The following is a 20589-nucleotide window of genomic DNA, read 5'->3' as shown; positions in this document are numbered from 1 at the left end:
TATTGTGAATGAATGTATATGAATGTGATCTTCTACATCCACTGGGCGGACACATGGTGCATTTCAGTAAAGTGTTAAAATCATGCTGAGACTGTGTCAGAGAGGTCGGGTATGTGATCGTGTTTGAGGCCACAACACAAACATAACCTATCACTATGTTGGTTTGGTTCAATATGGTGATTAAAAACAGATGATTTATAGTCTAAACCTTGATTTTGAAACTATTCCTAGTTTTACTAAAACAATGTAAATGCAAATGCAGGAATAGACTCAAATTTAAGAACGTAGAAAAACTGCAGCGTCATGATTTTCTTCACACATTCCTGCAAAGCTGCATCTCCTTTTCCTCCTGTGTTAATCTCAGGTAAAGTCTTAATTGTATCTAGATATTACAAAGTGAAGAGAGAGATTGTCAAGAGTCTGTGATATCTTGTGTACATGTGCTGTTAAGAATGTAATAATGGCAGAATAACAGGATGTTAGACATTTGTGTCATACTTTTTAAAAAAAACATGAATTTTGTGTGTTAAATACAGTATTTTACTGGTCTTTAAATCATGTTTTCTCTGATTCATTTCCATTTTTTACGGAATGAGCCTACAGGTTCTTCTCTTTCTTAACCTGTTCAGTGTCAAGCAAAACACAAACAAGCACACCCCTTAATATCATAATGTTTAACATTCTTTATTCCATTAATTCAGTTAAAATCAGTTTGAGGTCCTAACTGTTGACTATGTCTGCTATACCAAGCACAGCACAGATAAAGTGAAATGTAGTGGAAAAGGTTGAACAGGTACAGGACACAAAACAAGACAAAGACCAAGAGGTGACACAGAGTTCCAAATTGCCGTTGGCCCTTTTACCAAACAGGACCTGAAAAATAGACATTTAGGCAACTGAAGGTTCACAGTTGATAACTGTGTTAATGAGGTCAAATGGTGGAATCAAGGTCAGCCGACTAAGTGTGAGAAGGATCAGCCGCTCTTTGTCCTTTCTGCTTAATTCTCTCCAGCTTTTATTGCATCTGTTTACAGTCACTGTACTTGTCAATAAAAAAACTTCCCTCTAGCTTTGAAAGCATGCAACAAAACCACAATATTCCAAAACAAGCAGCCTCTAATAATCATAATAACATTAATGTTTAAAACCCAGAGTACACCTGAACAAAAACAAGCTGACCACCCAGTCAAAATAGGAAGGTGCTTCGAATACAGATATGTCTGAGACACAAATGCTTTATTAAAAGTGCACTTTGTCTGATCAGACTGGTGGTAAGTAGCACATTATTGGGAGAAAAGGATTAATAATGAATAATTGCCTGCTGTTCTTTTATTATATTCTGATAGTATCTGCTCAAATGTTGGTTGGTTGGACCTGCAAATAATGTAAAATTTGAAAATAACCAACACAAAATAATGCTTGATTCCTTTACAATTACAGTACTGGAGGTCTTGGAGGTTGCGTGGGGTTTCAGGGTTAAGGCCAAAGAATGTGCATATGTGTGTGTCGGACTCAGAGGGAAGATGTGTTAACGTGTCGCTGAGTGGACCTTCTCTGTGTTTTCACATTTGGGCTCTTTATTCTTCTCCTGTGTTGCTCCACTCTCTCCTCTCTCCTCTCCTCTTGTCGGTCCTCCCGCTGAATCTTTACGCCTCCAGCTCGAAACCCATGCCGACTTTGTGTCCACCGCCGTTCACGTTCTTCCCGTCAATCAGACCTGAGAGGGTGAGCTTCACACCTGCGGCGAAGAGTCTCAGGTTATGTATCAGGTAACCATGCATGTGCACACTTAACATTATTGTTACAGACAGGAGTTTAAAAAAAAAAAAAAAAAAGGCAATCGGCTAACCTGGCCTGAGGGATTGTGTGTATCCAACTCCAACAAGGCAGGCATTGTCAACTTTGGCCTGTGAGGGGAAACAAAACATCACAGACAGGTGAGATGATCATGAACACAGCATTAGGAGAGCAGACAGATGGGCATAATTTATGTCATATAAATGGATACCTCAGACTCAGGTCAACAACTGCAGAGGAGTTGGATGATGACTTGAAAAGTATGTATGAGTTATGCAGGGTGTGTGTTGGTCTGGGGAGCTTTTTATTAGCAGTGTGGTCCATCAGTCCACCACTTTGGTCCTGACTGAAATATCTCAGTCTGGACAGACATTTACTCTAGTGCCATGACCAAGTTGACATTTTTGGGTTTTCATGAAATATCCTGGATAGACTTTCATATGATTTCTTACACTTATCCATGTCTTCAGGATGAATTGTAACAGATTTGATGATGCTGGCTTTATATTTACCAGCATCAGCAGGTCAGAAATTTCACTTGTTTGCATTTAGCTCAAAGCACAGATAAGTGCAGTCTCACAGAGGTGCTAGGTGCGCTGTAGACCCTTAGTCTTCAGTTCAAATATATTTTCCCTGCTTTCTCCCAAATTGGAATGTATAATTCCTTGTGCACTGCAGTCATTGTTACTGTTAACCCTGGCGATGTGGGTTTCTTTAATTTGTGCCTGTGATGTTGTGAAGTCAGTTCTTACAGACAGGGAGGCATCCTTATCCAGCTGGTATTTGGCTCCAATTGCAAAGCGTGTGTTGTTGCTGCCAGCTGTCCACGCCAGATGGACCGCTGTCTCTAAGTTGCTGTTCACCTTTTGGTAAATGGAGCCACCAAATTCTGTCCCATCATTCCTGAAATAAATTAGCAAAACACAGAAAGAAAAAAGGTGGAGATTAGCATCTGTGAATCTTAGTCTGAACTGTATGCTTCATCCTGGGGAAATGCTTCCTCTCATGCCCTGCCCTCATCCAATGTATCACTTCCACTTCCTGCCTCTCTTTAATGATGTGATGTGGTGACTCACACGCTGGTGTGAAGCTGGAAGTCCTTGGCAATGCGTGCAAGGGCAAAGTTGTTCTTGGTCAGTTTAGACTTGGCAGTGTCAAAAGCCAACTGGTAGCCAGCCAGCCAGCCCTCGTAGCCCAGCACAGCAGCTGCGTGGACAGTGGGACCGGCAGTGTCGAAGTCCAGGTCGCATCCAAGATTGACAAAGTCCCGTTTGTAGCCAGTCTTCAGTTTGGCACTTGACTTGCTACAGACGAAATAACAAGGAAAGAAAAGAGGGTCACTTACAGAGCAGTCCTGCATTATTGTATGTTAATGTCTATATTGTTTGACTAATGTATGCACATTATTGTCAGTTTATTGTCAAGACATTGACATTACTCTTGAAAACCCGGAAATAACTCTTACCCAGTGTTGGGCACAAACGACATGTCCAGACCGAGCTTCAGGCCCTTAGCCAGCTACAGACCAACAAACAGACAGGAGACACAGACGATGAGCTGAAAGTGAATATATTGACGTTTTAAACATTTCTAAGTAGGCTAGCACTTAAAATGGCTATTATCTTGTTTGTTTGACTCCACCTGGTCCTCCATGGTGATTTCTGTCGTGAGCATATTGTCTGTGTTCCATTTCTGGTTGAAGTTGAGGCCCAACTCATTCAGTTTGTACTTGGTCTCCAGGTGGCCTCCTGACTTCCCTGTGTCAGTGTTGTTGGAGCCGGAGGTGGCAAACTCCTGCAGGACAAAAAAAACGGATGGAGTGATGAGGGGGGAGATGGCGGTGGGAAATGAGATGGGGAGGGGGAGCAGAGAGGCACATTGCCACATTAGAACACAACTACAGAAACTAGAGGCAGAAGGGGCAAGAAAGCACACAGGAAGAAAAAAACAAGAAAGAACACCCACAAGGAAAACAAGCGTTGCTTCTCTGCTTTTCCTCTGCCAACACAATCCCTCTCAGGCTTGTAAGGCTGGTTATTTAAAAGAAGAATTACACCTTTTAAGATGGAGAAAGTAGTTGGGAAAGAAAAGTGAAAATCTGAACAGGACTGTGGGGAAGAGGTTGGATGCGAGTGTATTTGAGGATCACTGCTGTTATGACTTCAGCAGCTGGAGTGATTGTGTCGCTTTGACGTGCTACCTCTGTAAAGAAGCACTTGGCAGAAGGCCTGCACGCATCGTCTACACACAAACACACAACTGGTATCACTGGCTTACCCTGCAGTACACCTGTGTTTAATCATGACATATGCACACACACTCACCATCTGACAGGAACGTCCAAAGAAGAAAGCAGAGAAAAGAGAAAAGGGAGAAAGTTAGAGAGAATCATGCAGCAATTTATCAGCTCACTGGAAAAATGAAAAGCAGCATCACAGAAAGCAGAAACCTGTGAGTTAGACACAGAGGGGAATGCATTAACAATGTTTTGTACAGAGGTTTGAGTTTTGTGGCATGTGGGAAACTCTGTATATGAGTGCTTATTATGGCTTTACCATAGCAACAGTTTTATAGCAACAGCATGTCTGGAGCAAACTTAGCCATCCGCCATGTTTTCCCCCATCATGATACAACATGCTGCTTGAGGGAGAAAGAGTAGGGTGTAAAGTTGTGGGGCAGACAGTGTTTGTAGGTTAGACTGAATTCTCGTCAGGCAGCAAACACACTCTGACATGAAGCGCTGCAAGGCCATGAGTCAGCCATTTGATCTGCACCACAGAGTGCTGAGAGAGAGGCCTGAACATGAAACTTAAGCACATCAGGCGCACAGAGACAACAGTAGTACTTACAACACCACTCTGGGACTTGGTCTTAACGTCCAGCTTGAGAACTCCATAGCCTGGGGTGAAAGAAAATTAAGGAAATTTAAATGGAACAGAAAGGGTGGAAAAAATAACTCACATCTTTGTACTGCACAGCATGGCTTTAAAACAGCTGCAGCAAAAATAAACAGCCTGCATTTAAAGCGACAGAGCAAAAAAAAATGTTGTCTATTATCAGTCATGCTTCAGCACAGCTTCATCATTAACATTTAAAAGTTAAGTTGTAGAGTTACCATAGCCCTTGTTGAAGATGTCTTTGGCAGATTTCCCCAGGTCTGAGTATACAGGAGGGACAGCCATTGTGCCTGAAGAAACAGACATGCACATACAGTTTGCACCATTTCTTTACAACGATGAAACATGCATACAAATTTCACTGCATCAATCAGTCTAACTGCGAAATCAAAGCCATATCTCAGCACTTCCATAAAGTTGGACGGACAGATTTTTAACAGTGGTCAAGATTGATGCAGCAGTGGCTGAAATATCCAGATTTTTAGATCTTGGCAATGGTTGCATTGCCAAAATGTTGGATCCTACATTTCCCATAAAACTCCATAGTGTCTTTCAATCTCCTCTTAGTAAACGCCCACATCTTTCATATCTGTCCAATTTGATAGATAGTTTCTGTTAAAAATATGAAGTCTTTATTCCAACATTTTTTAAACAAAGTAGTACTCAAAATGAGAATTCAATCAAGCTTCATATGTACAATTGTTGGCATGCCCTTTAAGTGAAACCGCTAGCACAAATGGTGCCAACAAATGCATGCTGAATACTTCTTACAAACATGTGGAGTTCTGCACCTTTGTGGAAGCTGAGCAATGCAACTCAGAGAGCACTCTTGAGCCTATAAACACATGTAAAGAGCTGTGTTCTCTCACACACAAAGCATCGCAAATAGCGTTTTCAAACAAACAGTATACATCAGTATACATATTTCTCTCAGCTCAGAGACCCTTCACATCTGAGGGAGGCTGTCTGGGTGCAGGTGATATCCAGCTTTTTTCCTCCCCCTCCATCCTCCATGTGTCCCCTAATGATTGCCAGGCAGCAGTCCATTAGCAAGCAGCCGAGGCTGTTTAACTAATGGCACTGATTCTCTAGGAGGAAGGGACTAGAAATGTACAAGAGCAAATATTTTGTAAGGTCAAGCAGCCATTCAAGAGGGAAATTTTGCTGTAAGACTACTGTATTCCCACTGTATCACTACTGTGCTTTAACATTAATAACATCCCCATTATGCTATGCTTGTGAAGGAAAAGATATATATGTATGATGTGCAAAGGAACACTATGGAAGCCAGTGCAGTAGAGCTAACCTAAGCAGAAGCAGGTTTGGTTAGTCAGCAGCTACCACTCCTGCACACCACTGCACTGCACCGGGCTTCAGACAGTCATCAGGGTCCCCTGAGTCTGTGTGTGTGAAGACATTTTTGACAAGGTGACTTTGCCGGAGCATTTACACTATCCCACATTCACTCTTAACCTAAAGCCGGTTTAATGTTTTGCTTCTGGCTTCTTTTGTCCTGTGGCTCATTCTACTATGAATCTCACCAATCAGACTGTCTCTGCAGCCAAAGGAGAGGCTGCTGAGGGTAGTGCAACATCCATAGGCTAATGAATCAATTACTGAGCCTGTACAGAAAATCTAAATGTTGTCACTGCAATCAAGCACGTTGGACTTAATGAAGGGTAATGATAATTTCACAGATATCCAAGTCTGGCCTCACAAGATGAATGTCACCGCAGCCAAAGATCAGTCCAGGGACCCTGATGATGCGTCATCCGTCTCTCTCTACACACTACCCCCCCACTCACCATGTGCCTTGGGTGCGTGGTGCTGACATGTCACACACTGGTCTTTGTTCTCGTCTTTTCCTGTCTTGCCCTCCTGCTCCACACTCCCCATTCCTTTCTGTGCCATGTCTCTTCAGAGGAGGAAAGCTCAAGGAGGGACAATAGAAACTTTGGCACGTGGTCCTGCACTGTTTTGACAGCAACCATGCACTACATGTGGGTCTGTCTGCAGTAGCTGTGAATATTAGCGTGTTTCTTTTGCATGAGCTCAGTCAGAACTCAGAGGTCTATTTTGTATACATACATAAAGAATACATAAAGAACTGGCCAACTATTGCATCACATTGTACAGTATGATGTACAGTATGATAAGACCTGTGTACAGTCCATGTATGGCACTGAGTTATCAGACAAAGAACACTGATTAGCTGCATGAAAGGTATCTGGTGAAACATGCTGCCTCTGTTCTCTGTTCTCTCAGAGAACTGCACATCATGCAGGTAAGCGACTGTCTGTCCACAAGTGTTACATCAACAGCACGTTAAAGCAGCTGTGATGCTTGATGTCACAGTGTCAGTCAGCTCTTAGAGTCCGACATGTACGGTAACCCTCTACACACTTTCTTCCTCGTTCAGAGGTGGGCGGCTGCTTAGAGCAACTAAAGTATTTCTTTAGAACATTAAATATTCAAGACTAAATAAACAACAGTCGGAGTTAGAGTTCTGAAGCATCCTCTGTTCCTGTTTACTAAACCCACAATAACTGCAGGGACAGCAGAAACAACTACAACATTCAAATATCATCACCTTTTACGTTGATATGGTGAACTTGTTAGCAGCCAGTTGCTTATTTACACATCCAGCAGTGTCGGAACAACATTAGCCTATTATTCATTTGGAGTCGTGTTTCTAACCAATGTTCACTCTTTTATCTCTATTTTTGGTCTCTACCAACTCCTGAGGGAAATATCTGGCTGTTTAGCTGCAACATGCTCCACTATTTTCACCTGCTAATTGCTAACCGTGTCTGCTGTGATAAGAAGGTAATGTATTATGGGTTTTTAGCGCTTTTTGCATTTTGAAAACGGCTGCCTTGTGCAATGAGTGCAGTGAGAGTGAACCAAAACAGTAAAACTGTGGACTGGAAAGCTAAACAATGAGCTGAAATTCACTGTAAAGCTCCATGAAGTCAAGTGGATAAGTCTTTGTAGGTTCATATGAACATTCTATCACACTGTATTCACATTGTCATTTGATTTTTACTATGAAAATATTGATTGCGATTGCTTTGATTGCAATCAAACATACAACTGTCATCAGATTCTGAATTAACTGTTGCTAAACCCTGATTGGTGCACAGAGATCATGACATCATCTTTTTTCAGCTCCGCCCATCCACTTCAAATCAGTGGGAAAAAGGAGACCACAGAAATCTCAAGGAAAATAACTGTAGTATATAATCAAACCCTGGCAGAAAATCTTGTGGTCTTGTTGGACTTATTAGCTCACTGTAACAAACTGATTGAGAAAATATGTTTTCAGGGCCTTTAAGATCTCCATGTTTCTATCAGCATGTGTCAAAATGTCGTGTCTGTCTCAGCATTGCTCCTCATCTCTCAAACTCTGAACAACTGTGTGCCACTTGACCTGCATTTTGCTGACCGCGTGCAATTCCTGGACCACCTTTGTCATTTCACCCGAGATACTCTCCTTCTCGACTCTGTAACCCCCTCACCTCCTCCACCACGCAGTCCATTTTTGACCCTGTCCCTCCCAGCCTTCATCCCTCAGTCTGAACACTCAGCTCTAAATTTAGCTCAGGTGAACCTAACACTACAACACGTGCAACTAGGGTTTCAACATGTGTCCTCCTCCAGGTTCAGCCTATAAAAACCCCTACCAAATCAGATTTATTTGCCTGTATTGTACCTCCACTCTGTATTAATACACACAAACACACTCGTGACACTTAACTCTTTCATAAACTCCAAGCAGTTGACAGCCCTGGCTGAGCTCAAAGGTCAAAATGACACCCAGAAACAACAGAGGTATGTGAGAGGAAAACAGCTACCACACAAACAACAAGATGGTGGTTATCATTGTCAACAATCAAACAGACGGTTAACATCTAAAAAACACTGTATCTTTAAAACAGGATAAAGTGTGTTTTTCCACTGACCTATTTTTTCATGTTGGTCTAACATTTATAACACTGCTTCATGTGCTTGTAGTAATTTAGTCTTACTACACTATTACTTATGTACAAAAAAAGCAGTGTGCAGTTTTCAGAACACATAAAATTGAGTGACATATTTTCATCTCAAACAACAGCGATTTGCTCCTGAAACTCTGGTGCAGCTTTCCATGTGTCAGCGTATCTATGCAACGTATCTATGCAACATCAGTGTAAACTGACTATTTATTGGTTACATTTGTTTTCACTTTAGTGATCAGAGAGCTGATTGTCCTGTAACAGAGCACTAATGTGAAATATCAATTAATTAATATAAAAAGAGGCCTGCATCTACCTGTGATTATCATCTTTGAGAAATTATTTAAACACTCAATTCCTCTTCTATGAAATATCAAAAATAACAGCAAATAAATAAATGTATCAAGCTTAAGTGTTCTTCTTATTTGTAAAAGTGAGCTCAGCGTTTTGGGTGTTTTTACTTAATAAAACTAATCAATCGTGGATATTGGTATTCGTTATTCATTCGACTAATAATTTCAGCAATAATTTACAAACTGTGTAAACAGGCAGTTACCCAACACTGGCCGACCCCTCAGATAACGTAAAACTAGTGTGTATGTGTGTGTGTGAGAGAGAGAGATAAGGTGCAGTCAAGTTACACTAAGACAATTTATAGTTTGAGTGTAAGGCTATGAGATGGTGATGTATTTGTTCCACAGTGTCATCTGGTCAGCACGAGAGTGAGTTTTATGGTGTACAGTGACAACAGTTAAATAGTGTGAGCACCTGTTTACCACCTTGGTTGGCTCATGTGATGATTGCTGCATCACTTTGTATTGTTATTAATGAGTTTGTACAGCTCTGGCACAGTCAAAATGCCTGCCAAACATCAATTTAAATAATCAGTTCAAATAAAATTGCCTTGTTCAAAATTGATGTTAATTTACTTAATGAATACTCAGTGTAGGTCACTACTCTGTGTCCAAAGGGTGTGCGTAAAGGTGCAGTTTCCAAAAGATAACGGCCCTTGTCCTTATAGCTGCTCACAGACCTTTCTTGACAAACAGCAAGATAAAACCTTACAACAAGATGATTTATGGCATCACGTCGCCCTGTCCCATAAGCGGACGAGTGAGCTGGTTTTATTTGCCAGGTGCGCCAACCTCTGGTCACCATTGTTTCTGTAAGATGTCTGTTGTCTTCTGAGGGCTTATTCACCCTGCAACACATAACTTTTTAAAGCATCAAATCTTTTTTTTTTTTGCTATTATTTTCAAGATGTTGCACCGCAGTGTTTAAACATGCTGCATCATATCATTTACACAGCATGGGAACCTTATCACGTTCCCTGCACATTTAGTTCAGTAAAACTCCCGTTGTGGGGATTCATTTTCAGTCAGTTTACAGCTGTAAATTCAATAGGTTGCATAGGCCTGGACTGGTATTAAAACCCTGGCACAGTCAGTGCTGCGCTCCCACCCCTTTATGTGTGGCTCACTGAGAGTCGAGCGACATCTGACAGCAGCTCGATCGTCATGCAGATAAACCGACACATGACAACAACTTTTAGTGAAGAGGAATCGGCAACAGTGGGTTATTTCTTACCTTTATTTGTGGGGCGGAGCGTGCAGAGTTTCTCAGAGCTGGTCGGTGCAGCGGGGCACAATGAAGGAGAAAGCAGAGACAGGCAGACTGGGCAGGCGCAAGTCAGACCTCTGGCCGAGGGCGGGGCCGTTGTGTAAATGTCATTGAGCGAAAAATGTATCATTTACTGTTCGTAAATGTTTTACATATGCAACCTGCATGGTGTTCACGACGATGCTGAGAAAACCTGTAGGTGAACAGTAGGAATTTAATTTGGGACACATGGAAGTTATAGTTGTATAGAGGTAGACTAGTCACATAAATAGCCTATCTATAAATTGTCTATTACCCTGGTGCATTTTCTATTTACTCCAAAAACACTAAAAAATCAGAAAAAAGATCAGATTTGTCTAAGATGGAGTCAAATTTTAGGTTCATGGACTGCAGCAGCACAGATCTTAAGAATATGCTTGCAATTCACTACAATGGCAAAATGTTATCATACATTTATATTATTATAACAACTTTAAGTGTGGATATGCTGCATTTGTTTTGGTGTAATGAGACTTTCAGACCGCTCGGGGGCAATGACCTCTAGTTTGTATCCTAAAACTGCAGAGGGATTTTAGCCCTAAACTTGGTCTGTAAGGCGGTATTTAATCTGTGAATGTGCTCGATGTGCTTGTAAGAGCACCCTCCGGCAATCCAATTATTATTTTTTAATTAAAGTTAGGTACAGATAAGGTTAGGGCCATTGGGTGTGGTAGTTGTACTGGTTTAAGAGGGGTCAGTTTTAAACCTGAGAACCAAAACTCGGGGAAGACAAATTTCAAGTTTAAATAAACAGGAAGCTGCCGGATTACTACAGAAACGCACCTGCTAGAGCTGAAAACTGCGTCAAAAACAGCGAAACATAAGTAAGTAAATTAAGACTAACTGCCCATGAGTAGTATTATTGATATTGTTATCACATTGTTATTGTTGTTGTTATTAATATTATTACTGTAATCGTCAGTATTCACTTTATGTCCAGGCCTTAAAGGCTAGTTTGGCACTAATGCTCCACAGTTTTACGCGACACTCATTGCGAATTAGTCGGGAGTAACACACTATTTGTAGACTGCTGTTTGTACTCTACCGCTGTGTCCGTGTCTTACTTCTGATAACCCTGATTTTGGGAGAGTTGGATTCAATTTTGGGAAGCGTCTCTCTTCTATACGGTGTAGTTCTGTGCGCGGCTGCCCCGTTGCCATGGTGAAGAACATTAAACAAGCGTTGATACCTCGGCGTCATCAGTCTGCGTGAACAAAATCCTCATCTGATAAACAAGACGATATTACAGGGTAAACTGATTAAACTTGATTACTTTATGCAGCTTAACCGGTTGCAGTTTGTTTGGTCAGCTATCACATATATTTACCGTTGAACGCATGTTAATGTTTTCCAACGCCGACAGGCAGAGGTTGTGTTGATAAACAGCTAGCTAACTTTACAACAAGCTAATTAACAATGGCTATAGTTAGGTAACGTTAGCAAGCCATGTAACGCTGGATGTAACATTATGGCTACACTAGAGTCTATATCCACCCTGCATCTGACTTAACTAAATTCAGCCAGCCGGTTTGGTTCAAAGCCCTCAAGGGCTTTTATTTTGTTAAAAGTGCAGTTATTACACCACCTGTAGGCCTAAGGAAATGGTCAATAATATATTGCTTGTTAAACAGTAATACTAACCACACTCTGGGAAATCTGTGTTTGTCTTTAATCGTGTTTTTTATTTACAATTTGCAGCTTTAGATGTGTGAGGGACCTTCATCAATATGCGGGCCAATCCCCCCTGATCCCTCTCTGTTTCCTCAGTACTACAAACGACCTGCTTCAGGTTAGATGGAACCTCTGGGTTTTGCTTCATTAAAATCCGCTGTGAAATAGTCTGTGTTATTTTGGGCAGTTAATTCAATTATCGTAAGCTTAAGAAGGAAATCCTCTTTAATTAGATATCACACCAATATGACTTGAATTGATGGAACCATTGTGATTTTAGGCAACATCCTCTCTTCATGTGATTGCACATTTGGAGAACTTGTTGTTTTATGAATCGAACATTAGCCTCATGTTTCATTTTTCTTTCTTTCTTCAGCTCGTGGCCGTTTAGAGGGAAACCATGATGGGACTTTGACCTTGCTCTCAGGGCCACTCGCTCCAGACCCTATGTTGTACCCCAGCTGCTACAGTGCTCGTATCCCAGCACATCCTCCCCGTATTGGCCCTAATGCCATTCATATTCTGGAACGAGGGCAGAGAGGGGTAGTGGGGGAACTACTCAAATTGGAGGGTGTCTCTATCACCCCTGTTCCCAAACAGAGTAAGTCTGTAAATTTGTTTATGAAAAGAGCATAGCAATGTTTTGTCTTGAAGGACGGCATCCATGTATCTACTCATTTCTAGTTTTTACATTTTAGTAAGAGAGTAAGAGTTTTATGGAGAATACTAATTACGTCTTAAAATTAAAAGTTAATTAAAATAACTTTTGCGTTTCTTGACCCTCAGAGCAGCGAGTATATGACTTTGGTAAAGAGAATGTGCGTCAGCTCAGGGAGATCCAGAGACGCTGCAAAGAGCAGGAGGCTGAGAGAGCACAGTCTCGTCCGGTACCAGTCAAAGCTCTTTGGACCTCTTCCAAATACCAGAACGTCCCATCCAGGGTGATGGTCCAGCCACAGGTATATCTGCAAAGCATATCTGCTAAAGATGGAAATCTTTGAGTTGTGAAAATTTCTTCTGGATCACTCTTAATCCATTTTTTTTCATGCAGGTTTCTAGTCCAACTGCCAAACCACAGTGTCAAAACTTTCTGAGGGCCCACTCCAATGTTTCTGCTCCACCAAGACCAAAATCCTGCAGCTCCTCACAGGACCTGACTTTACAAGTGAGACTTAATAAATGTTTACATATTGATACACACTCAAATGATCTGACAATAAGAAGTATAGTATATTGATTTCACCATATGTTTGGCAAAAGGTTGACCAAAAGAGAAGAGTTACAAAACAAATAGCATGAATATGCATTTGCTCACTTTGCTTTGTGTCTGCAATATTTCCTTAGTGTTTTAATTCCATCCATTGTTACATGTGGAAACAGTTACAGGTGCAAGGCCAGACAATAGACTTCATAAAACATAATGCTCGGGCTGCAGGAAAAACTGTGCTGCGTCGCTCCTGGTCACTGACAAACCTTCAAGATAAGCCTGTCCCCAGTGCAGTCAAGGGGCAGGTGCCTCAGTAGTGAGTATTCTTATGTCATGTCTTACCTCCTGATTAACTCCAAATCTATGCTAATATGCTTTGGCAACGTTATTTGGTATGCAGTCATGCCAATAAAGGGCCTTGGATTTAACTGAGTAGCCAATTTTATAAACACTCATTTCTTCATCTGAGATGGATTTTGACATTTTTTGATACCCTTTTACTGCTGTCACTTATTCCTGTTCTCCCTCTCATTGTCCCGAATACATACACTCAGTCTTGCAGAAAGGAAGGAGCAGTGGCTTAAAGAGGAAGAGGACAGGAGGAGGAACGCACCTGATCCTACAGTCCCAGCTGGTCACACCCTGATGCCTGAGAGCAGGAGACGGGAGACACTGAAGTCCCTCAAAGAAAGTATGTCTCTGTTGCTCCTCATCTCTGCCCTATACATTAATGATGGCAATATTATATCTAACTACAACATGTGTAGTGTATTTCTGCTCCTCTAATTATGTTGCTGATTATTTTGTTGTTGCTGATTATTTTGTCCTCAGCCCATCGCTCCCTGGTGACCGAGCTGCTGTCGCTGCCTCTCAAAGCCGACAGCCTGAGTGTTCGCTCACGTCGGGCTCATCTCGATTGTAGGCTCTCTGAAATTGAGGAGGCCATTAAAATATTCTCCAGGGACAAAGTTTATGTAAAAATAGATGCATAACACGCAAGAAGGATAAGGAGGAGGGAGAAGGAAGAAGAGGAGCTGCACCTGTAAATCTACTGCTTTATTGAGATTGATTCTCATTTTGTAGTTGCATTCTGGAATATAACACTGAACCTTGTGAAATAGATGGTTGTTTTAATGTTAAGAAAATGTTTGCTTTTTGTAAATTGAACATTATAATTCTACTGAATAATATGCAGTTTTCTTTTGTAAGAATACATCAGCATGTGCACTGTAAACGTAACACTAAAAAACATAATCTCCTTAAGTATCATCTGCTGAGATGTGATTTCTTGTGTAATGAAGACATTTTTGTGGAGTCATGGAAAGTTAGATATACGACAGACATTCACTCCAGACCCAGTGGGGTCATCTTACTCAGTTTCTTCCAGTGTTGAAAGGTTGAGGACATTAGCTCCCCTCTTGCCTTGATGCTTAACTCACTGCAGCAGGCTGATTTATTGACCATCAGTGAATTACTGTTTAACTGAAACAAAAACTATTTTAAATGCCTTCATGCTGACTTGACAATATTGGTGAAAATTATTATTAAAAATTATACCAAATTGATTTAATGTAGCACACTAAATAATGGCTTTTTTTTCAGTAACTTCCATGTTATGGGACTCTAAATCGCCAAAATACAACTCTCCACACAAATAGCACAGCTCCTCATATTGGATTTTAGTGCTTCATCTACCTTATACTGATATTTACATAACGTGAGGCAGGACTGCACAATGATTCTGATTGAAGTACTTCTTCATGGTGACAACAATAATCGTAATAATGCACCTGAAGTTGAAAGAGGGGGGAGATGGACTTTATTTAATTTAAAAAAGACAAAAAATACTTACTGTATTAAAAAAATACAGTCTCCCCTCAAACAGCTGGTAGAAAGCTGCTGATTATATGTAGTTTTAGTGTACTAATAATTTCTAGTATTAATTTAAAGTCACTGCCTTCTTTTTATTTGAAATTGAACGCCATTGATGTCGTCATGGGTTTCGATGACGTAATACGCACGTCCGACCCCCTCCACGTCGTTCGGTCATTGTTCAGCTTGAGCTAGCTAAGGAGCTAGTCAGAGGCTAACCAAATTCACAAATAGGTTGTAACTTTTTGTGCATGCCTATACGACAGTTTAAATTTCCTACAGAAATTTGAGAGCTTGTAAAGTCAACAATGAGCAAGAGGAAAGCGCCGCAGGAATCCCTAAATGAGGGAATAACAGACTTTCTTGTCGGTACGTGAATAGCAGCCAGGCGGTTGATCTTAGCTAACAGTAGCTAGCGTGACAGCTTGGTCCTGTTTTTAAGTAAAAAATAACCTCTAAATGTCCTCGTACAAGTAGTGTACATCTGTAATAATGTGCTAATTAATGCTGCGTCTTTCTCGCGTTTGTCATCTGAGGTTGCTTGGAGTTTCTCTTGTCTGTAGCTGATAAGTCGCTTGGTCATTTAAATGTCTTGAGCTGAGTTGGCTTTTTCCTAAATCAGTGGTTATAAACTACAGGACTATGAGATAAATAAATGTCTCCTGCTTCTGTTTCCAGAGTTGGCCAATTACGAGAAAAACGTTAACAGGGCGATACACAAGTACAATGCTTACAGGTAAGCATCTGGAGTCTCAGCAGTGAGATGTGCTTTGTTTATGAATGTGGCTTTATTGTTCATATAAAAAAATAGCGTATGATAACATTAATGCTGTATGTATTAAAGATTACTACTCAATTGCTAGTTTATCATGCGCAATAGGTTCAATTTAAGGTCACTCCATGAAACCATGAAGACCAACATGGAGAGGAAGCTGTTTCAAAGATTTAGGTTACCCTCACTGATATCAGTGGTGTGGACAAAAACACACATCTCTATAATGCAACGTGCACTACAACCACAGACTGTATTACACAGACTATATTGTAGTGACTACAAACTACAGCCTTCAAAATGACCATAAAAGTTGAAATAGTTAAAAAAAAAAAAAAACTTGAAAATGAAAACCTTTATGGAAGGAAGGAGTCATTGTCTTAGACTGCGTACATTTTAGTTAGTGTTAGCAAATAAACTGGCAAGTCAATGTATGATACGCTTGATGCTACATGGAGCCCTCTATCACCACATGTTTTTGCTTCTTTATATATTGTTCTCTTGTTTAATCTTGTTTTTGTTTGATATAATTTTTATAAATAATTTTGCTTATTCCGCATCTAGGAAAGCAGCATCTACCATCTCCAAGTACCCTAACAAAATCAAAAGTGGCGAAGAGGCCAAGAAACTGGTTTGTAAACTGATATTTGTTTTAAGGTCTTCCTAAGAAACACATTAGTGAATTTTAGAGGCACACAAAAAATGTGAAAATCTGACCTAGTAACAATGGTCCAAAAATGCATGACGACATTTTGTGTATGAACAACAAACTGAGACACAGCAACGTATTCAGTCCAGTGTAACTCATGATAATCATAGATCCATAGAAAGGGAATCACCATGATTTCTCACTATAAGCATAATAATCCATATTTCACTTTCCAGATTGCAGTCATTACAGAGTTTTGTGTTGGCCCAAGTTTTTTTTTTTTAACTGGGCCAGAACAGTAGACTTGATATGTCCTACTTTTAGATGTTATGTTAATTTCAGTGGAATTGTACCTGTAAACTGGAAATGACTCCCATCACCACTAATACGCTCACATGGGTGTGGTTGTGTGTTGACCTCTGCTGTTGCCTGAAAATAATTTTCAACAGCTACTCTGCACATCTTGCGTAACTGCTGCAGATCGCACTATTCAGTGTCCTCATGTTTGTTTTCACATTTCAACAGGATGGTGTTGGAGCTAAAATAGCAGAAAAGATTGATGAGTTCTTACAGACTGGAAAACTACGGAAACTGGAAAAGGTTAGTGTTGGGGCGTGGGAAGACATGACAGATGCTACATGGTGTATGTGTTTAATAATAGCTTAACTTAAACACATTACACAGACTGCATTACTTTTATATTTTAGATTCGAAATGATGACACCAGCTCTTCCATCAATTTCCTCACCAGAGTTACTGGAATAGGGTATGTCTTAAGTGTTACTAATCTAAATATAAATGTTATGACATGTTTTCTGTGGACATTCACAGTGACAGATTTTGATTTAGTTTTAGATTTATTTGTTAATTTAGATTCACTGTATGAGCTTCATGTAACAAACAACATCTCTTTGGTCTTGACTTTAGTCCTGCTGCTGCCAGGAAGTTTTTCGAAGAAGGGGTGAAGACTTTAGAAGGTTTGTTTAAAATGGGTCAAATGTTTATCTCATTCTTTATCTGTATGTCTTTATATGATATTTGACATACAGTTTAGTTCAAGAATGTTGTGCACAATGTAAATGTAGCTTTGCTGTTACTTCAAATGAGCAATTTTCTTTATGTTTTGCTGTATTTTTAGATTTGAAAAAGATTGAGCACAAGCTAAACCACCATCAGCAGATTGGACTCAAGTAGGTTTGGCTGAATGTGCTCAGAATATTTTCTTCTACATGTGTGATTCATCTGCATCAAAATAAATTCTGAATATCTTAACGTCATCCTCTGTTGACGCACGAGTTATGTTTCATTCAGGTACTTTGAGGAATTTGAGAAAAGGATTCCGCGAGCTGAAATGGAAAAGATGGAGGTGAGATCAATCACTTATATTTTTCTGTTATGTTAAAATGAGTTTTATCTAGAGTTTTCTTACTGGCTGTATGTTTTTGTTTAGACGCTGATTCTTGGAGAGTTGGAGACAATTGGCACAGATTATATTGGAACAATCTGTGGAAGTTACAGGAGAGGTAAAACTTCCCCATCACATTTTATTACAGCTGATGTTCAGATAACATTGGAGTTGGAAAGACTGGTAACTGTTATGTTGATTTACACATTCATAATTTTCAGGTGCAGCATCGAGTGGTGATATTGATATTTTGCTGACCCACCCAAACTACACCTCTCAGACAGAGAAGCAGGTAAAGGCTTGTGACTGCTGTGTTTCACTCATCCTGTCATAAATTTACTATATGGCCATTAATTTCAATTGCTTTTTATCTTTTACAATTTTGGCCCATTTATCTTCTTTTCCAGCCCAGGCTCCTCCATGCTGTGGTCGAGCATTTGGAGTCGATTGGCTTTGTGACCGACACGCTGTCCAAAGGTGACACCAAGTTCATGGTGAGGCCTCTGCTTATTTTCTCTCATGTGCTCAGCGGTGTGTGTTTGGTGTTGTAATCGGTAATGCAATTAGTGCAGTAACTGTACCCAAACCATGAACCGCATGACTGTGGTGACGATGTGCTGGATCTTGTTTTTGTTGTAGGGCGTCTGCCAGCTGCAGCAGAGTGATGAAGATGAGGAGGAATACCTTCACAGGCGTATTGATATTAGGTGATATGTTAGCCCTCATTTATATTGCCCTCAGCATTTACAGTGTAGGCATTTGGCACATTTACACACATATATATTTATAGCACATATATTCACCCTGGATTGAATCAGTGGGTAGTGATTCATTGTGATGCTAGAAGAAAGAAAACATTTTGTTGAGGGTATGAAATCTGTGATCTTCCATCATAACATCGCCTCTACCTTCTATAACAATGAACAGGCACAGTAACATGCAGTTGGATATCAAATTCAGTAAAGAGGCATCCTTCTGGTTTTATTTATTCTCAACCCATCCTTTCTCTATTTCCCTTAGGTTAATTCCCAAGGACCAGTACTACTGTGGAGTTCTGTATTTCACAGGAAGTGACATTTTCAATAAAAACATGAGAACTCATGCTCTGGAGAAAGGCTTCACTCTTAATGAGTACACCATCCGGCCACTTGGAGTCACTGGTGAGTCTGGGTCAAACATGTCTGATGAATCTGCTGAACTCTGTTCCAGCCCTGTGTGACTTCTGTCATCTGTTGGTAGCCAATGATTCACGTCTTCAGCCTTAAATATCAGCTGTTTCTGTCTCTGTGGATCTGTTGTAGGTGTGGCAGGAGAGCCTCTGTTGGTGGATAGTGAGAGAGACATCTTTGATTACATCCACTACAAATACAGAGAGCCCAAGGACCGCAGCGAGTGACAGTTTCATCTGTATTTGAAGCTACAGCTTTCCTGCAAACAACATGCATGTGTACAATTGTGTGTTAGTGTGCCACTCAACTCTGTTATTGGAAAGAAAGCAAGTGTAAAAGGCATTTTAATTATTTGTTTTGAACATTTTTCTCCACCTCAAGTTGAAATCATACCCATGAATGATTTTTTTAACCTAAATACATACATGATCTACGGAGCAAAGTTGTTTTAAAAAGTATTTCATTTGTACCAATAGGGTTAGTTCTCCCATGGTCTCAATTTTTAAGTAAGTTTGTAAATCATGCTCAGCAGTAATTTATTATTTTCTTCACCACATTTATACATTTAATTTTGATATACCAAAAAACAGATTATAACATAACCTAAGAGGTGCAATCTAAATTTGGACTGGCCTCTGTCTCAGCTGTTCGTCCATCATGAACAATGTTGAAAACTATCAAAGCATTTTGACAGTAATGTTCTTTAACACTTTGGCTAAGAGATGTCAAGATTTTTATCAAGATATCATAGTTGCACTACTAAACAACTTAGTAGTTTTTTTTATTCATAATGCAAAAGTTTCTCTCCAATTCACTCAAACTAATGAATTAGAAAGGAGAACTTCAATGATGCAAGCAGTATTTGTGGAAAATGGGCTCAGTTTCTGCTTTCAGTTATTGACTTGGTACAAAATGAACATGGAACTGTTGACAAATGAGAATATACATTTTCTTCGGTTATTGATTGATGTGTGAATATGACTGTTACCCTGGTAGACTTGACGCTATTGTATGTGTTTGTGTGAAAATGATTGTGTGTTAGGTCAGGCCTTAAAGTGTCTTCAGTGCTTTTCAGGGGGGTATTTTGAAACGAGTAAATAAAAGGAATAACCAGGTTATCGAAATACTTTATCTTATTTGGTGCATACAGTATTTTAATCTGTCACAAAACTTGAATATTAGGTTGGGGACTTTTGGTATGTGGATGATTATAAACATTTCAGATAGTGATTAAGAAAAAAAAACAATGGGGAGCAATGGAGTTGTGTGTTGCTTCCAGTGTGTATGAGTGAAATAAATGGGTAGAAATGTAATTTTATCTATTTTCACTTTGTTTTTACAATCTCCTGAAAAATCAAAATCGGAAATGTGTTTATAGTACTCCTAACATACCTTCATACTACTTAGTAGTGTACTTAGAAATAGTAGTAGTTTTAGTAGTTTGAAATAGAACAAATTAAGTGCCCACACTTAAACAGCATATAATTTCTGTGTAC

The 20589-nt window shown here is 40.0% G+C and overlaps 3 protein-coding genes across 5 annotated transcripts; 2 read left to right on the top strand and 1 right to left on the bottom strand.

The window, feature by feature from the left end:
* Positions 1-668: 668 nt before the first annotated feature.
* Positions 669-10369, bottom strand: vdac3 (voltage-dependent anion channel 3). 3 transcript variants are annotated; one of them, XM_070833171.1, is made up of 10 exons: positions 10277-10368; positions 6500-6625; positions 4913-4984; positions 4647-4696; positions 3439-3591; positions 3263-3315; positions 2874-3101; positions 2550-2700; positions 1850-1907; positions 669-1738 (listed from the first exon to the last, which is right to left on the bottom strand). In XM_070833171.1, the coding sequence occupies exons 2-10, from the start codon at positions 6603-6605 to the stop codon at positions 1647-1649; spliced, it is 963 nt and encodes a 320-aa protein (XP_070689272.1). In that variant the 5' UTR covers positions 6606-6625; positions 10277-10368; the 3' UTR covers positions 669-1646. The 3 variants fall into 3 exon arrangements, with proteins under 3 accessions (XP_070689272.1, XP_070689273.1, XP_070689274.1); XM_070833172.1 differs by having other exon boundaries at positions 6500-6607; positions 10277-10326; XM_070833173.1 differs by lacking the exon at positions 6500-6625 and having other exon boundaries at positions 10277-10369.
* A 751-nt stretch (positions 10370-11120) lies between these two features.
* On the top strand, positions 11121-14328 carry enkd1 (enkurin domain containing 1). The gene is made up of 8 exons (XM_070834236.1): positions 11121-11172; positions 12047-12137; positions 12396-12620; positions 12806-12978; positions 13071-13184; positions 13400-13542; positions 13781-13917; positions 14058-14328. The coding sequence occupies exons 2-8, from the start codon at positions 12053-12055 to the stop codon at positions 14216-14218; spliced, it is 1038 nt and encodes a 345-aa protein (XP_070690337.1). The 5' UTR covers positions 11121-11172; positions 12047-12052; the 3' UTR covers positions 14219-14328.
* Positions 14329-15281: 953 nt separating this feature from the next.
* polb (polymerase (DNA directed), beta) lies at positions 15282-20386 on the top strand. Its single transcript, XM_070833559.1, has 14 exons — positions 15282-15467; positions 15777-15834; positions 16435-16501; positions 17045-17119; positions 17227-17285; positions 17447-17496; positions 17658-17709; positions 17831-17885; positions 17970-18042; positions 18146-18216; positions 18332-18418; positions 18564-18631; positions 18945-19084; positions 19226-20386. Exons 1-14 carry the CDS (start codon positions 15407-15409, stop codon positions 19318-19320), a joined length of 1011 nt encoding a protein of 336 aa, XP_070689660.1. The 5' UTR covers positions 15282-15406; the 3' UTR covers positions 19321-20386.
* The last annotated feature ends 203 nt before the right edge of the window (positions 20387-20589 follow it).

The sequence above is a fragment of the Pempheris klunzingeri genome, chromosome 7, assembly GCF_042242105.1.
Source record: "Pempheris klunzingeri isolate RE-2024b chromosome 7, fPemKlu1.hap1, whole genome shotgun sequence".
Lineage (NCBI taxonomy): Eukaryota > Metazoa > Chordata > Actinopteri > Acropomatiformes > Pempheridae > Pempheris > Pempheris klunzingeri.
Note: the sequence above shows the minus strand (reverse complement) of the source record. Positions and strands in the feature narration are given on the sequence as shown.

What these genes read in the sequence shown, in the direction of transcription:
- polb (XM_070833559.1), top strand. Translation starts at nt 15,407, where the DNA reads ATGAGCAAGAGGAAAGCGCCGCAGGAATCCCTAAATGAGGGAATAACA. An exon ending in AGGGGTGAAGACTTTAGAAG is followed by an intron (nt 17,497 to 17,657) that starts GTTTGTTTAAAA and finishes CTGTATTTTTAG; the next exon opens with ATTTGAAAAAGATTGAGCAC. An exon ending in CTGTGGAAGTTACAGGAGAG is followed by an intron (nt 18,043 to 18,145) that starts GTAAAACTTCCC and finishes CATAATTTTCAG; the next exon opens with GTGCAGCATCGAGTGGTGAT.
- vdac3 (XM_070833171.1), bottom strand. Translation starts at nt 6,605, where the DNA reads ATGGCACAGAAAGGAATGGGGAGTGTGGAGCAGGAGGGCAAGACAGGA. An exon ending in CCAAGTCCCAGAGTGGTGTT is followed by an intron (nt 3,592 to 4,646) that starts GTAAGTACTACT and finishes TTTGTCCTGCAG; the next exon opens with GAGTTTGCCACCTCCGGCTC. An exon ending in AAATCACCATGGAGGACCAG is followed by an intron (nt 3,316 to 3,438) that starts GTGGAGTCAAAC and finishes GTTGGTCTGTAG; the next exon opens with CTGGCTAAGGGCCTGAAGCT.
- enkd1 (XM_070834236.1), top strand. Translation starts at nt 12,053, where the DNA reads ATGTGTGAGGGACCTTCATCAATATGCGGGCCAATCCCCCCTGATCCC. An exon ending in GGGTGATGGTCCAGCCACAG is followed by an intron (nt 12,979 to 13,070) that starts GTATATCTGCAA and finishes TTTTTCATGCAG; the next exon opens with GTTTCTAGTCCAACTGCCAA. An exon ending in AAGGGGCAGGTGCCTCAGTA is followed by an intron (nt 13,543 to 13,780) that starts GTGAGTATTCTT and finishes ACATACACTCAG; the next exon opens with TCTTGCAGAAAGGAAGGAGC.